A 17,678-nucleotide genomic window follows, 5' to 3' on the forward strand; every position below is an offset into this window, starting at 1 on the left:
ATATTTGGCCACAGCTTGATGGTGGCCCTCCAGATCAGAAATGCATTGCCTGATGGATCAGGAAACCATGCCAGGGCATTTTGTTAAAGATAAAACATGAGAGCTTTCAGCACAATGCTGACCGATACATAGATGTTAATGTCTCTCTGCACATAGGGCTTGCTGTGCTTGCGGAGTGTGAAGTGAGGAATATCTAAATGGACACTTCTGTATTTGTTTGCAGAGAATGATGAAGGTGATAGTGAAAATGATAAAGATGAAGAGATTCATAAAGTACGAGAATCACCTGCCCCCAGGTAACACTGAATAATCAGGAGCAGGTAGTGGGTGGATAAACCATGGAAAAGGTCTTAGAAAGAATACAAGTGAGTTGAAGGTAGTCACAGATTCCAGATGGAGGATAAAGAAAGCTGCAGAGTGCGCTGATTTCATGCACTCGCCCAACAAGGAAATAGCCCTGGTCCATTGTCTTCATGGTCCTTGTAAGCATGACCCTCGATAAACCCACCAGCCCTAGGGATTTCCTGCACTCACAGAGGAGAACTGTTCTCTCCTGTAATGAAAACCAGGAGGAGATGAAAAGCTGCTTTCTACATGATTGTCTTCAGGTTCTTGTTAAGAAAGATAAATAGCAAAGAGGTGGGCCAAGCATGGTGGCTCACACCTGTAATCCCAGCACTTTGGGAGGCCAGTGTGGGTGGATCACCTGAAGTCAGCAGTTCGAGACCAGCCTGGCCAACATGGCAAAATCTCGTCTCTACTAAAAATACAAAAATTAACCAGGTGTGGTGGTGGGTACTTGTAATCCCAGCTACTTGGGAGGCTGAGGCAGGAGAATCGCTTGAATCCGGGAGGTGGAGTTTGCAGTGAGCCGAGATTGTGCCACTGCACACCAGCCTGGGCAACAGAGCAAGAATGTGTCTCAAAAAAAATAGTAAAGAGGTAACAAACAGAGGAATTATTTAGGAAGTTTCTAGAAAATGTAAACATCAAGAGAAGTACCTAGAAAAAAATTGTACATTTCACGATATTAAAAAAAAAAAAAGACCTAGAAGGCACACCATTTCTAGAGCCTACAGTGGCTCAAGAGCCTGTATTCCTTTGGCCATAGTATTTAAATTCAACCCAGCTTTGGCACACGATGTAGTAGCTGTTATGGTTCTCCGTGCATGCTGAGTGTCACGTCTGCACACACAGAGATAGCTGAGCCTCCATCCTCCTCAGCTCCTATCTTCCCAGTGCAATGAACACCAGCTGCTCTCTTCCTCTTTGGCTCCCATGGCATCCACAATCTCTTGCAGAGAGAGGAGGAGTGCCTGTTTCCTCTTAGAGGGAGCCACCCCTTTGCTTTTGAGGACAATTCTCTTATGCCTCTGTCAAAACTGGCTAGGACTCCCTGGGGTCCAATCCCTCTCTGTTTAATATTTTGTCATCTCTATCCCACCTGGCTCATCAGGGAGGTGCAGAAGGCTGAAGAAAAGGAAGTCCCTGAGGACTCACTGGAGGGATGTGCCGTCACTTGTTCAAATAGCCACAGCCCTTATGACTCCAACCAGCCACACAGGAACACCAAAATCACATTTGAGGAAGACAAATTTGACTCTGGGCTGGTTGTAGACAGTGAATCCTCCCCTGATGAATGGGAGGATGCTCTACACATTCTCCCAGGTAGACTCTATATTCTCTGTCCCTCATACCTCTGTCTAGGCTGAGGAAGATCAACTCTGAAAAAGAGCTCTATACAAACAAATTGGTTTGAATCAGAAATTAGGATGGGGTACTAAACACAGATATCAGGTGGTTTAGGGAGTTTTCCTTTCCTCCTCAGCCCATATCATGCCTCTGTCTCCCTGTTCCCAGTGTCATGGACCCCAGGCAATTGGGACAAACTCATAGTCACCTTTGTCCAGGAGGTGTGCAGGAGGTATCTATCAAGCCTCCTAGCTTAGATCCAATATCTCTCATTACCTGTCATTATGTCATCTGTCCCTGAACAAAGTCCATGGAGTTTTTAAGGAAACTGGCAGCCTTGCCTTTTATTTGGAGATATTGTTCCCCGAGTTTCACTGCTCTCAGCTTCAGTCTTGATCTCCTTTAAGTCAGCTTGCTTAGCTGCACAGTCACCTTGAAACCAGGATGGAAACATTTATTCTTTACCTTGCTGATATGTTTCCATAGAGCAAGGCTGGGCCCTGAGTTCTCCACTCCATCAATGGCCAATGTTTCTTCGTAGCGTCACATATTTTTTTTTTTTTTTTTTGAGACAGAGTCTCACTCTGTCACCCAGGCTGGAGTGCAGTGGCACAGTCTCAGCTTACTGCAATCTCTGCCTCCTGGGTTCAAGTGATTTTCCTGCCTCAGCCTCCTGAGTAGCTGGGACCACAGGTGCATACCACCATGCCTGGCTAATTTTTATATTTTTAGTTCTGACAAGGTTTCACCGTGTTGGCCAGGCTGGTCTCGAACTCCTGGCCTCAAGTGATCCACCCACCTTGGCCTCCCAAATTGCAGATTATTTTTTAAGACAGAGTTGTTAGAATTCATCCATCAGTCCAGTCTCACATATAGATGCCTTTAAACATTCAATGACCATGTTATCTGGTGAGATAAGTCAGTATTGCAGCAACACTCTCAGAAAGTAGCTTGACCAAGTTTTGGAGATTTTTTGGGAAAAAATTTTGTTTAACTTGCATAGACTCAGGCAGGGAATGTGGCATTATGGTCTACCCGTAGAGGGAGATTTTGGCCTGTGGGTCTGGAAAGCAGGCTCATCTACTTCACACAAAACTTAATCTAGAAAATTCCTGTCAGAATCCATATGCTTGCACTGAGAATATTTATGTCCTTGTGCTATGACTGGACACTTATTTGGTCATATGTGAAGTGTGATTTGCTTAATGTGACCTGCTTCTCTGAATTTATTTACAGAAAATCAAAGTAATCACGAGGAAGAGGAAGAAAAAGGGCCAGCATCTCCCAGGTAACACTGTGTAATTGTGGGCTATTAGTTCAATAGTGACGCTTGGAGACTGCAGATCCAGGGAAAATGAGGAAATGATGAATAGAACTATTTCTTCCATTAACCCCACCACAAATTGTCCTTATTAACACTGTTGTGGGTTATTCATGGCATTTGTGTTGGTTTTAATTTTGTAGTCCCCTCAGGATAGGAACCTGCAATCAGATGAGCCAGGTGAACTAACCAAACAGATTTCTTGGTATTGCCTGTTCTCTCCCATGTGTTTAAATCCAGGGAGAGATGTATATATGCTTTATGCCCATTTGTTGTTAGTATGTTTGCTAGTATTTGTACAAGAAAAGAAATTCAAAAAATAAACATATTATATCAAAATATTGGAAAAATGGGGCCCTTAATACACAAGATCTGTGTCTGCACTGCCTCAAGAGCTCTGTTCACTTGAATGCTGCATGTAAAATTCAAACCAATTCATGCAAAGTGGTTGAAGCCCTGTGTTAGTTCTCTGTGCTGCAAGTCATGATAGTAGTTTACAGGGAGAGTCTGGGTGCCCTGCATTGGCTCATCTGTGGCAAATGCACTAAGCACGACCTGCACATTTTTGCTCTTTCCCCAGAGCAGTCACCCTCCACCCTGGATTTAGAAGGATAGCTTTTTTTCTCTTGAAGGAAAAATGCCTTTGCTTTTTGTGACCACTCGATTCTGTTTCCCATTGGATCAGCTGAAAGGCCTTGTTGTCTAATCTCTGTTGGTTTAATCTTCTGTCATCCCTGTCCTGCCTGGCTCATCAGGAATCTTCAGGAGTCTGAAGAGGAGGAAGCCCCTCAGGAGTCCTGGGATGAAGGTTATTCGACTCTATTAATTTCTCCTGACATGTCTGCCTTGTACCAGTCTTACAGGAGCACCTTTCACTCATTAGAGGAACAGCAAGTTGGCTTGGCTCTTGACATAGGTAGTGAGTACTCCATTGTGAAGGTGATAAAGCTCCAGTTCATGTCCCAGGTAGACCCCATAATCTTTGGGCCTTGTGCCCCTGGTTGGGCTGAGAGTTGCCATCACTGTGGGCAGAACCTATATATCAATGTAGATTTCAGTCATTCTGGAGTCGAGTCTGAAGCACAGGCATGGGGTGGGTCAGTGAGCTTGGCTCTCTTCCTAGTCCCAGGCCATGCCTGTGCCACCCTGGACTGATTGTCAGGACATTGAACTCAAGGCAAGTGTGGCAAACTCACACCAAGCTATGCAGCACATGCCCAGGAGTTGTCTGTCAGATCAGCTCATCTGAATTAAATGTCTCTTGCCAGCTACAAAGTTCCTTATGAGTTTCGTTGCCCAAGCAGGTCTGTGTGGTTCTTCACCTGCCCAAGGCCAGTGTCACCCTTGTCTACCTCTCAGTGGAAGATGTGACCCAGGTTTCACTGAATTTATGTCCATTTTCTGTGTCTTCTAAGTTGGCTTGTTTTAGCTCATCTGTCCATTGTCTTGCTGGTATGTTTTCTAGATAAACAGCTGACTTTTCACTCACAAAAGCCATAATAGCTGATGCTTCTGTGTAGCACCAAGACTCATTTTGACTCAAGAGCTGGTACATTGCACCCATCCATCAAATCTCAGTGTCCACAATCTCACAAACTTTCAAATTCTGGGTATTTGATGAGAGAAAGCTTAATATTGAAGTATCTCTCCTACGAGGTGTTAGAACTATTTGCCTACAATTTATTGGGGAAAAAATTGCTCATTTGTGTACACAAACCTAGGACAGAGCACATAGGGAAGATAACATTCCAAAACAGGGGAATTTTGCCCAGGGCTCATGAAAGGACCCAAGCCAGTTCTCTCAAGACTTGACCTCAGGCCTACTGGGATATTTCTCTCAAAGTCTCCTGTTCTCACACTGACAAGACTGATGTCCCTGTGTTAGGATTGGACAGAGGAATGTTTCTGTGTGCAAGGAAGAACTGCTTAATGTAAGAGGCCCATCTGAATTTATTTGCAGGACCTCAGTGTGATCAAGTGAAAAAGGACGATCGAGAGGCAACATGTCCTAGGTGAGTCTGAGAAATTGTGGGCAGTTAATTTGGTGTTGACAACTGGAGATGCCAAGTCCAGGGAAAACAGAACATGCTGAAAATAATGATTTCATTCTTGTCCGCCAAGCCTGAATTACTCCTACTAATATTGCTGTTGCTTTTCATTGCAGTAAATGTTTAGGTTTCCATTTCTTCCTACCCTTATCATTTACTAACCTAGTGAAGGTTGGCCATACCTCCAAAGCTGTATTCTCATGGTGACTGCACAGAAACTTGAGCACATTTTATGGAACATTATTGAGCCCACTCTATTCGTGCTCACTGTTTGCTGTGTGTCCTGAGGGCAATAACTCAGAGTGTCCTTTAACTCCCTCATCAGTGTGTCACCTGGACAATTCACTAAGTTCTCTTTGTCTGTGTCTCTTTCTTTCTGTCTGTATTTCTCTTTCATCATTTACTACCCAGCCGTGGCCTATTCCAACATAAAGGCAATAATTTGTTACCTCATTAATGGATCTGTCCTTTTTCTTTTTTAACCACTTCCTTATGCCCCATGAAATCTAGCTGGGGCTCTGTGGTTTCTCATTTTCCCTCACTTACCCTTTAGTTTTTCCTACTTCTTCAGGCTCAGCAGGGAGCTGTTGGGAGTGGAAGAGCCTGAAGTCTTGCAGGACTCACTGGATAGATATTATTCGACTCCTACCAGTTATCTTGAACTGCCTGACTCATGCCAGCCCTACAGAAGTACTTTTACTCATTGGAGGAACAGCATGTTGGCTTGGCTCTTGTTGGGGACAGTGAGTACCTTACTATGAAGGTGATAGGGCTCCACCTGGTCTTCCAGATAGGGGTCATATTCCTGCTCCAAGTGGCCCTTATTGACCCAAGAGATGTCATTGCCACAGGGAGGACCTATAGGTGCATGTAGGTTGTAATGAAACTCTAGTTCCACTTGGAAGCCCAGACATAGGATGGGCCAGTGAGCATGGCTCTATTCCTAGTCTCTAGCCATGCCTGTGGCAACCTGAGCCCACTCTCAGCACACTGGACCCAGGCAGATGTAAAAAATTCACAGAACTATGATTTGGACTCAAGGGTTTGTAGGTTTCCTCCTTCATTCTAATTTCAGTGTCTAAAATTCTTTCATCCATGAATGAGCTGGGTATTTGATGAGACAGGGCTGAATACTGCAGTTTTCCTCCTAGAAATCATCTGGGGCATTTTCTTTGAATTGATGGGAACAATAAGGCATAACTGTTTCCACAAACTTGGGATAAATGATTTTGGGATAACGATCTACCAGAATAGGGATATTTCACCCTCCGTTCTGAGATGCTAACTAAAGAATCTCTATCATGACCGGCTTTCAGGCCTCCTGAAATATATCTCTCACATTGTCCTGTTCTCACGCTGAGGAGCCTGAGATCCCTGTGTGGGGATTAGACAGTGGGCTGTTACGGGTGTAGGTGAATTGGCTTATTTTGTCTGTCCCTGTCTGAATTTATTGCAGGAATTAAAAAGGACCAAGAAGAGGAAGAAGACCAAGGCCCACCATGCCCCAGGTAACTTTGAGCAATTGTGAACAGCTAATTCTGTGTTGACACCTGGAGACTCCTGGTTCAGGGAAAACAGAGCGGGCTGACATTATCGATTACATCTTTTCAACCAAGCCTGAATTATTCCTACTAACATTGCTGTTGGTTTTCATTGCAGTAGATATTTAGGTTTCCATTTCTTCCTCCCCTTATCATTTACTAACCTACGGTAGGTGGACCATACTTCAAAAGCTGTATTCTCATGGCAACTGCATGGAAACTTAAGCACATTTTATGGAAAATTATTGAGCCCATTCTTTTCATGATCACTGTACACTGTGTGTCCTGAGGGCAGACACTCAGAGTGTCCTGTTAATCCCTCATCAGTGTGTCACCTGGACAATTCACTGAGCTCGTTCTCTCTCTCTCTCTCTCTCTCTCTCTGTCTCTCTCTCTGTCTCTCTGTCTCTCTCTCTGTCTTTCTCTTTCATCCTTTTCCATTTGGCCCTGTTCTGTCCCAAGATGTAGCCAATAATTTGTTACCTCATTAATGGATCTGTCCTTTTCTTTTTATAACTACTACCTTATGCTACTTATGAAATCTAGCTGGGGCTCTGTGATGTCTGATTTTCTTTGGCTTACTCTTTAGTTTTTCCTACTTCTCCAGGCTCAGCAGCAAGCTGCTGGAAGGGGAAGGGCCTGAAGTCTTGCAGGACTCACTGGATAGACGTTATTCACCTCCTTCCAGTTATCTTGAACTGTGTGACTCATGCCAATCTTACAGAAGTGCCTTTTACTCATTGGAGGAACAGCATGTTGGCTTGGCTCTTTACGTAGACAGTAGGTTCCTTACTATGAAGGTGATAAGGCTCCACCTGGTCTTCCGGATAGGGGTCATATTCCTGCACTGAGCAGCCCTTAGTCAGCTGAGAGATGTCGTTGCCGCAGGCAGGACCTATAGGCACATGTAGGTTTGAATGAAACTCTAGTTCCAGTTGGAAGCCCAGACATAGGATGGGTCAGTGGGCATGGCTCTTTCCTATTCTCAGACCATGCCAGTGGCAACATGTGCTCAGTCTGAAGACATTGGACCCAAGTTAGGTGTGACACGTTCACATAACTATGCAGCACATGCCGAGAGTAATCTATCAGACATTCTAATTTGAACCACATATCTCTGGGTAGCTACAAAGTTCCTCAGGGATTTCATTTTGCAGGCATGTCTCTGAGCTTCAATACCCGCTCAAGGTCAATGTCATCTTTGTGTACAGCTCATGCAAAGGTGTTGCCCTGGTTTTAATTAATCTAACCTCATTCTTTGTATCTTCAATGTCTGCTTGTTTTAGCTGATCTGTCTGTTACCTTTTGTTTTGGTTTTGGAAGCAAGACTGAGCCCTGTCACTTTTTGATGCCATGAATAACCAATGTTTTTTTGTAGAACCAAAGACTTATTTTTGACTCAAGGGTTTGTTGATTTTCTCCCTCATTGTAATTTCAGTGTCTAAAATCCTCACCTTTGTGAACAAGCTGGATATTTGATGAGACATGACTGAATACTGCAGTTTTTTTTCCAGAAATTATTTTGGGTGTTTGCTTTGAATTGATAGGGAAAATATTGCATAACTGTTGCACAAACTCAGGACAGATGATACTGGGATAATGATCTACCAGAACAGGGGACATTTCACCCTTAGGTTCAGAGATGAAAACCAAGGAATCTTTATCATGTCTGACCCTCAGGCCTCCTGGAATATATCTCTCACAGTGTCCTCTTCTCATGCTCAGGAGACAGATGTTCCTGTTTTAGGATTGGACAGTGGATTGTTGCATGAATAGGGGAATAGACTTAATGTGTCTGTCCCTGTCTGACTTTGTTGCAGACATTGAAAAAAATCAAGAAGAAGAAGATCAAGACCCACCATGCCCCAAGTAACTTTGATTAATTGCAGACATTTAATTTATTTTTGATATCTGGAGATGCCAGATACAGGGAAAACAGAACATACCTGTCCGTTCATTCAGCCAACCATGAAATCGCCATATTAGTAATGTTAAGATTATCAGTGTGGAATAATTATTAAGCAGGATTATTAGTTAATATTAATATTATTGGTACAATATTAATAAAGTTGCCTCTTTTCATTTTACACCTGTATTTGTATTTGTTTCTCGTGTTAATTCCTTCAAAATTGTACTAATCTTTATTCAATTGACTTTGTTGAACTGATCAATCACATTGTCTGCAGTTTCCTTTTCTGCCTTTTTGGCTTAAAGTGAACTTGAGATGCTCATCCAATGTCTGCCTCTTTGCCATTATATTGGCAAATATCTGAGAGCAGGAATGTGAATACAAATAATTCATATCATGCCAAAATTTTGAGAACAAGAGATGTTGAGGTCACAGTAACTCTATCAGTCTATGAAGACACAAGGGTCTGCTGCATATGCCGTGTTGTAGCTCTTTGGTAGAGGGATCATTCCAACTCCTTCCTTTCCAGCTCACTGTCTACCCACGGCACTGAGCACCTGCTGGAGACAGAGAAGGATCATTCTCTGCCTGAGGGGACTGTTTTTTGCTTCCTCTGGCTTCTCCTGTCAGACTCTCTGTAGAACCAGTTGGGCACTGTAGTTTCTGTTCCCTCTGATGTTTATCTTCTGTGTTCTTCACCCACCAGGCTGAGCCCGGAACTTCCAGAGGTGGAGGAACAGGACGTCCTGCAGGACTCCCTGGATGAAGTTTACTTGACTCCTTCACTCCCCCGTGACCTGTCTGACTGCCAGCAGCCTTACAACAGCACATTGTACTCACTGGAGGATCAGCTCACCTGCTTTGCTCTCGATGTAGCCTGTGAGTACTCCAGCCTGAAGTTCACAAAGCTCTACTATTCTCCTAGGCAGCCTCTATATGTTCTGTTTCCTGTAACTTGTGCAGGTGAGATGGATCATCTCTGCAGCCAGGCCCTGTATATTCAGAGTGTCTTGAATGTGGTTCTTGGATCCAGTTTTATGCTCAGACATTCGATGGGTGGAACCCCTTTCTCTTGTGCCAGGTGATTCCTCTGTCACCCGACCCCTTCTCACAAGAGCAGGCTGTAGGTATCAAAACAGGCCAGAGAGGGGAATGATGAGGGATCATTGCAAACTCTTGGCCACAACAGCTCACCTGGAGAATTTTATATAACAGACTTCATTCCTTAAGATAGGACATCTCTCTTTTCAGACATTATGTTGAGCAGCACCCTTCTCATCACATATCCTGAGCAGCGCCCTTCTCTCTTCTCTGGCCATCCACCTATGCTGGCAGTTTTCCCCCATTATTTTGGAGGGCTGTTTCATGATTCCTGTGTTTCAAGCCAGATTCTCTACTACCTCCTCTGAGGTGACTTCCCTCCACTGAAGCAGTTAGTGTCCCTTCCTCCATGCATGGCCATGGCTTGCATCCTCTGTAGAGGCCCAGTGGTTTCTTTCATGTGTGGGTTTGTAGTTTCAATCATGTGTCATCTCAGTGCTATATTCTCATGTAAACCATCAACAACCAGTTTCCCTGATCAGGTGCTGGCCTAACTGATGAGCAAAGCACAGTAGTTCTCATCCCCATGATCTCCAGCAAACCCCTCCTGTGAGCAAGTGCCCCTTGAGTCGCTGTTTCATAGGGTGTGTAAGGGAAAAAAATTTTATTTTGTTCTCACTCACTCTGTTTTTTTGTACCATTATTCTGGGAATTTCATGTGAATTGTTACGAGTTTTACCCATCGACTTTTGTAGGAAGAGCAAGTAACTCTGTGATGTCCCCCATCTGAATATGTTGTAATGAGAGTAGTGACTGAAACTTTTGTCTTCCATTCTATTTTGGTCCGTAAGCACCTTTCCTGCTGGAACCATCCTTTCCTCTGTTTCATTTCTCCTTCAGTTTCAAAGAAGCAAAAGCTTTTGTAGGATCACAGCAATTCATAAAATGAAATAAAATACACATCACCCTTCCACCTGTTGTACACCTTGTCCTTGGCCAAGCAAGCTCTGTCCTTGCTATAACCTATGCAGTGTTCAAGGGGCACTCCCAAGTGGGCAGTGGCACCTCCATGTTAGAGCTGAGGATGCTGAGGCTCAGCAAGGTCCCTTCACTTGCCCAGGATGCCCCGACTAGTCACAGTGAGAACACGGGCTCCATGTCTGCCTGACTCCATGGTGGAGTTGCTGTCATTTCTCTGTGGTTGGATCTCTCAGAGACTGAGCTAGGATGGGTGCTCAAGTTTTTCCCTTTGTAGCAAATCTGTTGGAAATTATTTCAAACTGAAAGAGAAAATTTGCTGGTCTGGTACAAAGAACTCCTGTAGCCCCTCACGCACATAACCCAGTGATAAATACCTTAGTGTACTTTGTCTGTGAGCAGAACCAGTGGCTCCTCCACTCCCTCCAGGGGGACCTACAGCTCCAGAAGGTGCTTGCTGGAAAATGTCTCAGGGAATGAAAGGTCCCAGTCTGTTCCTACCTTGTTTCACCTGGGTTTCTGCTCTCAACATGGCAGTCTTGGAGCCCTTGTAAAGTTACTGGGCTCTGTCTCAGGAACACCCCCGCCAGGTCCAGGCTCCCATGAGAAGGAAGGGAAATGCTCAGACACATGTCTCAGAAGTGAGATGTCTGTGATATGGGCCAGCTCTGCCAGGGCATCATGAAACATGGGCCAGGAGAGGCCACGTTCATCCATGCAGACAGGCTGAGATGCATGAATGCACTGTCTCAATTACACCAGAAGGCATCCTGTGTGTGGGTTCCGATGATAACCTATGAAGAGTCTGTACCATGCACAGCTGTGATCCTAGCCGTGGTGCCAGAATTGATGTGCTCCACCTATCCTCTCGCTTCAGGGAAAGTCATAGTAGAATCAACCTAAACCATAACTTGATCACTTATTGAGGACTTTTCCCCACCTGCTCAACTAATAATATGTACAGTATTTCAGAAGTTTGAGATGTTTTTTGTTTTCTTCTGAAAATGCAAAGAATATTAAAAGTATAAGCTTAAGAAGACTTAGTATTCTGAGAAAGAGAGATAAAAGGACTTAACAAAATTAAGTATTTAGAGTTAAAAACATTCCTAAACATTGATTCTAAATAGCACTTGCAGAGGACAAGAATGGGAAGCCTGGGTTTGACCAGGCTTCCCCAGCCAGATTTGTTGTTTTGAGTTGTTTCCCCATCTGCCCAATATAAACTACCATGAAGTTGCATTGAGTGTCCTAAGTGATGTTTAATGAACAGTAAACTGTGCCCTGAGCAACTAAGGGGCTTGGGGACAAAGACCCAGAAGCTGGAAGGCACCCCATGCAGGGCTGCACCAGAGAGGGGCCAACCTGACTCCAGGGAAGACTCTGTATGAGGGAGTGGTGGGAAGTGATGCTGGATAGGATCATGGGGCAGAAGTTAGAAGGAGCACAAAGGCAGGGTGAGCGGGGAGAGTCACCCAGTGGGCAGTACTGAGAGAGTTTTCAGAAACAGAGTAAGAATGTGGAAAGAACAGGACTTCTGGGCAATAAAATCGCTGAGACAATTGCTAGTGTGAAGATGGCAGAATCAGAGAAAGCAGTTGTGGGGGTGTATGAAGCCAGACATCAGTGATGAGTCTGTGGGGAAAAGAAAGAGAGCTCAGACTGTTACTGTGTCTATGTAGAAAGAATTAGACATAAGACACTCCATTTTGTTCTGTACTAAGAAAAATTCTTCTGCCTTGAGATGCTGTTCATCTGTAACCCTAGCCCCAACCCTGTGCTCACAGAGACATGTGCTGTGTTGACTCAAAGTTTAATGGATTTAGGGCTATGCAGGATGTGCTTTGTTAAAAAAGTACTTGAAGGCAGTATGCTTGTTAAAAGTCATCACCACTCTCTAATCTCAAGTACCCAGGGACACAATACACTGCGGAAGGCCACAGGGACCTCTGCCTAGGAAAACCAGGTATTGTTCAAGGTTTCTCCCCATGTGATAGCCTGAGATATGGCCTCATGGGAAGGGAAAGACCTGACCTTCCCCCAGCCCGACACCCATAAAGGGTCTGTGCCGAGGAAGATTAGTAAAAGAGGAAGGACTCTTTGCAGTTGAGATAAGAGGAAGGCATCTGTCTCCTGCTCATCCCTGGGCAGTGGAATGTCTGCATGATCTATTTACTTAGATAGGAGAAAACCGCCTTAGGGCTGGAGGTGAGACATGCTAGCGGCAATACTGCTCATTAATGCACCGAGATGTTTGTATACGCGCACATCAAGGCCCAGCACATTTTCTTAACCTTGTTTATGACACAGAGACCTTTGTTCACATGTTTTCCTGCTGACCCTCTCCCCACTATTACCCTATTGTCCTGCCACATCCCCCTCTCCGAGATGGTAGAGACAATGATCAATAAATACTGAGGGAACTCAGAGAACAGTGCTGGCCTGGGTCCTCTGTATGCTGAGCGCTGGTCCCTTGGGCCCACTTTTCTATACTTTGTCTCCGTGTCTTTTTCTTTTCTCAGTCTCCCATCCCACCTGATGAGAAACGCCCACAGGTGTGGAGGGGCAGGCCACCCCTTCAAGTCTGATACACTGTGCTCTCAGGAAATGAAGAACAGATACACGGAAGGCATTTTAAATAAAACTTAGAGAAACCTTGGTGAGAATGAGGTTGTGCAGAGGGGAGGAGAGAGAGAGAGGAGCCCTGCAGCAATGTGGATCAGGCCCTGAGGGCCCTGTCCCTCTTCTGAGACCGATCTGGACTGGCATGAGGCCACTGGAAGTCTTTCCTTAGTCCACTTTCTGAGAGTGTGATTTCCTCTTCCTGTGGAAATAGCAATAATTTTTATGAGGCGGTGCTGCCCAGACCCCACTAGAGGAGTGGGTAAGATGAGGATTGTGCTGGGTGTTGCCTCCCTACAGAACCGCACATGCTGATCAGTAATACCTGTGGCCCCTAAGTGTCCACGAAGGGACTGGTCCCTCTACAACATTGCTTATGGCTGCAGACACCCACTATATGGCAACAAGATGTATATGTGTGGGCAGGTGGTAAAACAATTATAGGCAATGGAAATTCAAAATGTTTCAGAACTCTAAAAAGTTCACCTCATGTAGTATTTGGTCTATTGCAGGGGGCCCCAAGCCCCTGGGGCTGTGGTCAGCTACCTGTTCCTGGTCTGTTAGGCACCAGGCTGTGCAGCAGGATATGAGTGGCCAGCAAGCAAGCATATTCCAGCCTGAGCTCCACCTCCTGTCAGATCAGCGGTGGCATTAGATTCTCACAGAAGCACAAACCCTATTGTGAACTGTGCATGAAAGGGATCTAGGTTGTGTGCTCCTTATGAGAATCTAATTAATGCCTGATGATCTGAGGTGGAACAGTTTCATCCCAAATTGATCCTTCCCTCTTTTCACATCCCCCACCCTTGGTCCAAGGAAAAATTGTCTTCCACAAAACCAGTCCCTGGGTCAAAAAGTTTGGAGACTGCTGGTCTACAGTGTCCCAAAACCCTTTTCCATGGTTCCTTCCCAAAGCTTGGAGGCTCTAAGTCCTCCCCTGTTCTTATACTCCTGTGTGTTGAGAAAAGTAGCATTTCCTATGCTCTGAAGATTCTCCAGAACATTCTTTCTAGGCTGCAGGATGGAGATTAATAACAACAGAATATTTGGCATGGCCTTGTTAGCCAATCCAAAGCCTTCTGGACTGAAGTGGGGGTTTTTCACTTCAGGGACATCCAGCCTGGGTACCTTCCATCTCAGCATACCCAGGCACAGACATGAAGGTGACATCACTCCATTTACATGATGTCTGTCTTTGTGGCCTGGGCCACTGGGTGGCTTACCTCAGAGGCGGAGATGCCAGAGATGGGTGTTCTGGGCATGATTAAGAAAGTGAAAAGTGAGAGCATTCCTACCGAAGCCCCTTCTCCTTTCAGCTCCCACCCAGGCAGCCTGTCCTTATGGGCCTTGGAGTGGAGACTCGAGCCACCATCTGTCAGAGGTGCAGGCTTCACAGGCACAGCCAGAGCCAAGAACCCTGGTGCCCAGTTGTCTGTGACTGCAACTGGATCAAGGGTTTGACTGTGGCTATGGCTTAGCCAGGTGGGGCATTTCCTCCACCACCTGCAGCTTCACAGCCAACGCTGATCCTGGGAAGCAATGGCCCTTCCAAGGTAGGGAAGGAAAGGGCACCAGGAAGTTCTAATCCAGGTGTTGGTGGTCATAGTGCTGTGAAGGGAGGAGGCAATGGGGTCTCTTCGTGCTCCCTCTGAGTCAAGCAGAAATCCACAATGTTCCAACCCAGTGAGGTGAGCAAGAGCCCGGGGTTTAGGATCAAATCTGCTCTCAGGTCCTGGGTTTAACCCTTACTCATTATTGACCTTGGCGAAGTCATTTGTGGCGTTGGTATTTACATCTCAGTTCCGTCATCTGTGAGACCTGAAAAATAATATTGACATTCAATTATTGTTGATAACATTAATTATGAGAATTTCCAAAGGGCTAAGTCAATAAAAATTGCTCAATAAATCTATGAATAGATGTTATCTAATTCTGTTATCTTTCTGGTAAATTAGCACTTAGGAAGTATTGTGGGATCTGGCCAGCAGCCCACAATGCAATGGGGCTCTTTCTTTGTTCCCAGGCAGATCGGCAGGTCGAGAAATAATAGACACACACAAGGTAGTGAAAGCTGGGTCCAGGGGTGTCACCACCTTCTGGTCCCGTGATGCTGCCAATGCACTGGATATACCAGCATTTATTATTAAGTTTAGTGAGGGCGGGGGTAGGTTAGTGAGGAATTTAGGATCATTTTTGATTATGAGGTGAGATGGTCACATGGGGATGAAGTAATTTTTTAACATAACATCTGTATGCAGAAGTACAGCATACAGAGATAAGAATTTACAGTATAGTGTGTGCACCAGTAATTTCTAACAGAGCCTTAAAACAGAAACACAGCCTTTCCATAACTGATGATTAGCAAGATATTAATCAGCAGTAACAGTTGCAGCAAAAGCTGCTTACGAACAATCCATAGAAACAGGACGTGAAGCTAGATAACCAGTTAGACCAGAAATCCTCAGAAGGGAGTATGCCTTAACCCCAAAGAGACCTAGAAGAGCTGTGGCAAGATGAGGGTGTTTATAGCCCTATCTTATCCATATGAACAAGCGCCCCCCATGTGTTCGTTTATAGGTTCTCCACAAGGGTTGCATTCCATTCCCAGAGCTATGAACATCTGCTTTTCTGGGATAGGAATCTTGGTGATGTGAAACCTCCCTGACTGCACATCTGTTCACAGGGTCTCTGCAGGGGGAAGCACCCCACACGCTGTTGGCTCATTCTGGCGCCCAACCTGGCATTGTCTTTACACAATCCTGCATGCAATTTTATATTTACAATAATCAGGAGCATTTCATCTTTTATTCCATAGCAATAGTTTCAGGGGGTCTCCCTACAGGAAGTGACTTCACATGCACTGTTTCATCTTAGGGAGAGTAACTGTTAGGATCTCTACTTTCTAGGGACCCCTCTTCCTGTGTTTTCTTAGAAAGTCTCTTTTGCCAGTTTTCTTCCTCTTTGTCAGCAATCCTTTTTAAGTCAATTTTCCCCTATCAAGCACTTTCAGTAACAACCTATTAGGTACATTCAGTAAAAGTGCAAATCCTGGGCCCACAAGTCAGTCTCCTGACATACCCAGCTTCTTGCTCTGTTTTATTTTTCCCCTTGTTTTGAAATAAAAGAATAAAATGGCAACCTTCTCATGGAAAGTGTACAAATCTGTCTCTTTTATGAAACTCCATTTAGTTCATCATCTCCACTCACATCCATGGCCATGTCCTCAGTTTCCTTCTCCCACGGTTCCACTTCTGCTCAGATTTCCTGGAAACCCTGGGTCGTGTTCATCCTTACTCTCCGTCCCACTCAATATCTCCTCCTGGAGCCCCTGGGGCTGCCTGTTGCTCATCTGTCAAGTGATGCCCCCAGCTGAGGAATAAGGAGACCTGCGTCCTCAGGAGGAGGGAGGGTCATGTGAGATTATGAGCACCATCTGGGTCGTGGAGAGGACACATGGAAGATGCTCAGTGAGTGTCAGGGGATGTGTGGTCCCTGACACGTGCCCTGATAACTTTAAGTATTTAAACTGATTTCTTCCACTGATGTCTCTTTTGCTTCTCCATGGATTCCCACACCCCCAGTCAGGACTCACCCACCTGGCTCCAACACTCTCACCTGCTGGCTTTCCCAGGAGTCCAGAGCACTAACCAGGCTCCAGGCAAGAGGACAGAGTGAATGCCTTTTGTTTCATTCTCCTTTACTGGTGACTTCTCCCTGCTGTCTAATAGGGCATTTGTTTCTCACCATGTCTTCCCTCTGTCATTCATCTTATTTTTCTGAATTTTTTTCCAATTTCAATGGACCAGATTATAATGTTAGTGATTATAATGCTAATTCAACATCCTCCACATCCATATGTAGTACTTTCTTCCAATAGATTTTTATATATAAATACATGCATTTATGTCATTTGTCATGTACATTATGCATATTTGGCATGTATTTTTAATTAAATGTGTATATATGCTATATACATATCTGTATGATCATTTCATCAATATCCCATCTTTAGTCTTCCCAATTCTTTTCTCTCATATGTGCATTTAATGTTGGTTTTGCTTGATTTTTAGCATCTCCTCCCTCCCAAAACACAGCCTGTATCCAGTGTGACTTCCTTGCCTTTGCCTTATCTACCTAGAAGCTATTTATGTTTATTGAATTCAAGTTTCTTGAATATATTTATTGAATGTGTTTATTGAATTCAAGTTTCTTGAATATGTTTGTCAATTGAGATCACCTTTTCCTCCCGGCAATCTTGTCATTACCGGGTGATGCATGAAAAATCAACAATGCAGAAAATACCAAAATGTCTTTCTTGGCTTCCCTTTACCCCTTGGACTTTCTTGTCCAAGGCCACTTTCCTTCTCTGATGATCCTGTTGGGTGGAAGAGAAAGTCACAGTAAGATCATGGACGACAGTGAACACTGTTGGGTGTGGTTTCATTTTCAGAGCTGGGTTTAGAGCCTTCCCTTGAATGAAGAACCCTCCCCAGCTGGAAGGGGATGCTCTTGAAGGCTCAGCTGACAAC

General features: G+C 44.7%; 1 protein-coding gene and 1 pseudogene across 1 annotated transcript in view; both read left to right on the forward strand.

The window, feature by feature from the left end:
* LOC129015441 (putative neuroblastoma breakpoint family member 5) overlaps positions 1 to 1,617 on the forward strand; it is a 6,615-nt pseudogene extending 4,998 nt beyond the window's left edge.
* The window catches only part of LOC129015142 (neuroblastoma breakpoint family member 11-like), a 2,260,169-nt gene that overhangs the window by 1,210,858 nt on the left and 1,031,633 nt on the right, over positions 1 to 17,678 (forward strand). Inside the window, 7 exon segments of the mRNA XM_063663940.1 lie at positions 2,953 to 2,980; positions 5,633 to 5,754; positions 5,757 to 5,804; positions 6,518 to 6,569; positions 7,210 to 7,382; positions 8,423 to 8,471; positions 9,218 to 9,390. Of these exon segments, the coding sequence (XP_063520010.1) occupies positions 2,953 to 2,980; positions 5,633 to 5,754; positions 5,757 to 5,804; positions 6,518 to 6,569; positions 7,210 to 7,382; positions 8,423 to 8,471; positions 9,218 to 9,390 (645 nt within the window).

The sequence above is a fragment of the Pongo pygmaeus genome, chromosome 1, assembly GCF_028885625.2.
Source record: "Pongo pygmaeus isolate AG05252 chromosome 1, NHGRI_mPonPyg2-v2.0_pri, whole genome shotgun sequence".
In the NCBI taxonomy this organism is placed as follows: Eukaryota; Metazoa; Chordata; class Mammalia; order Primates; family Hominidae; genus Pongo; species Pongo pygmaeus.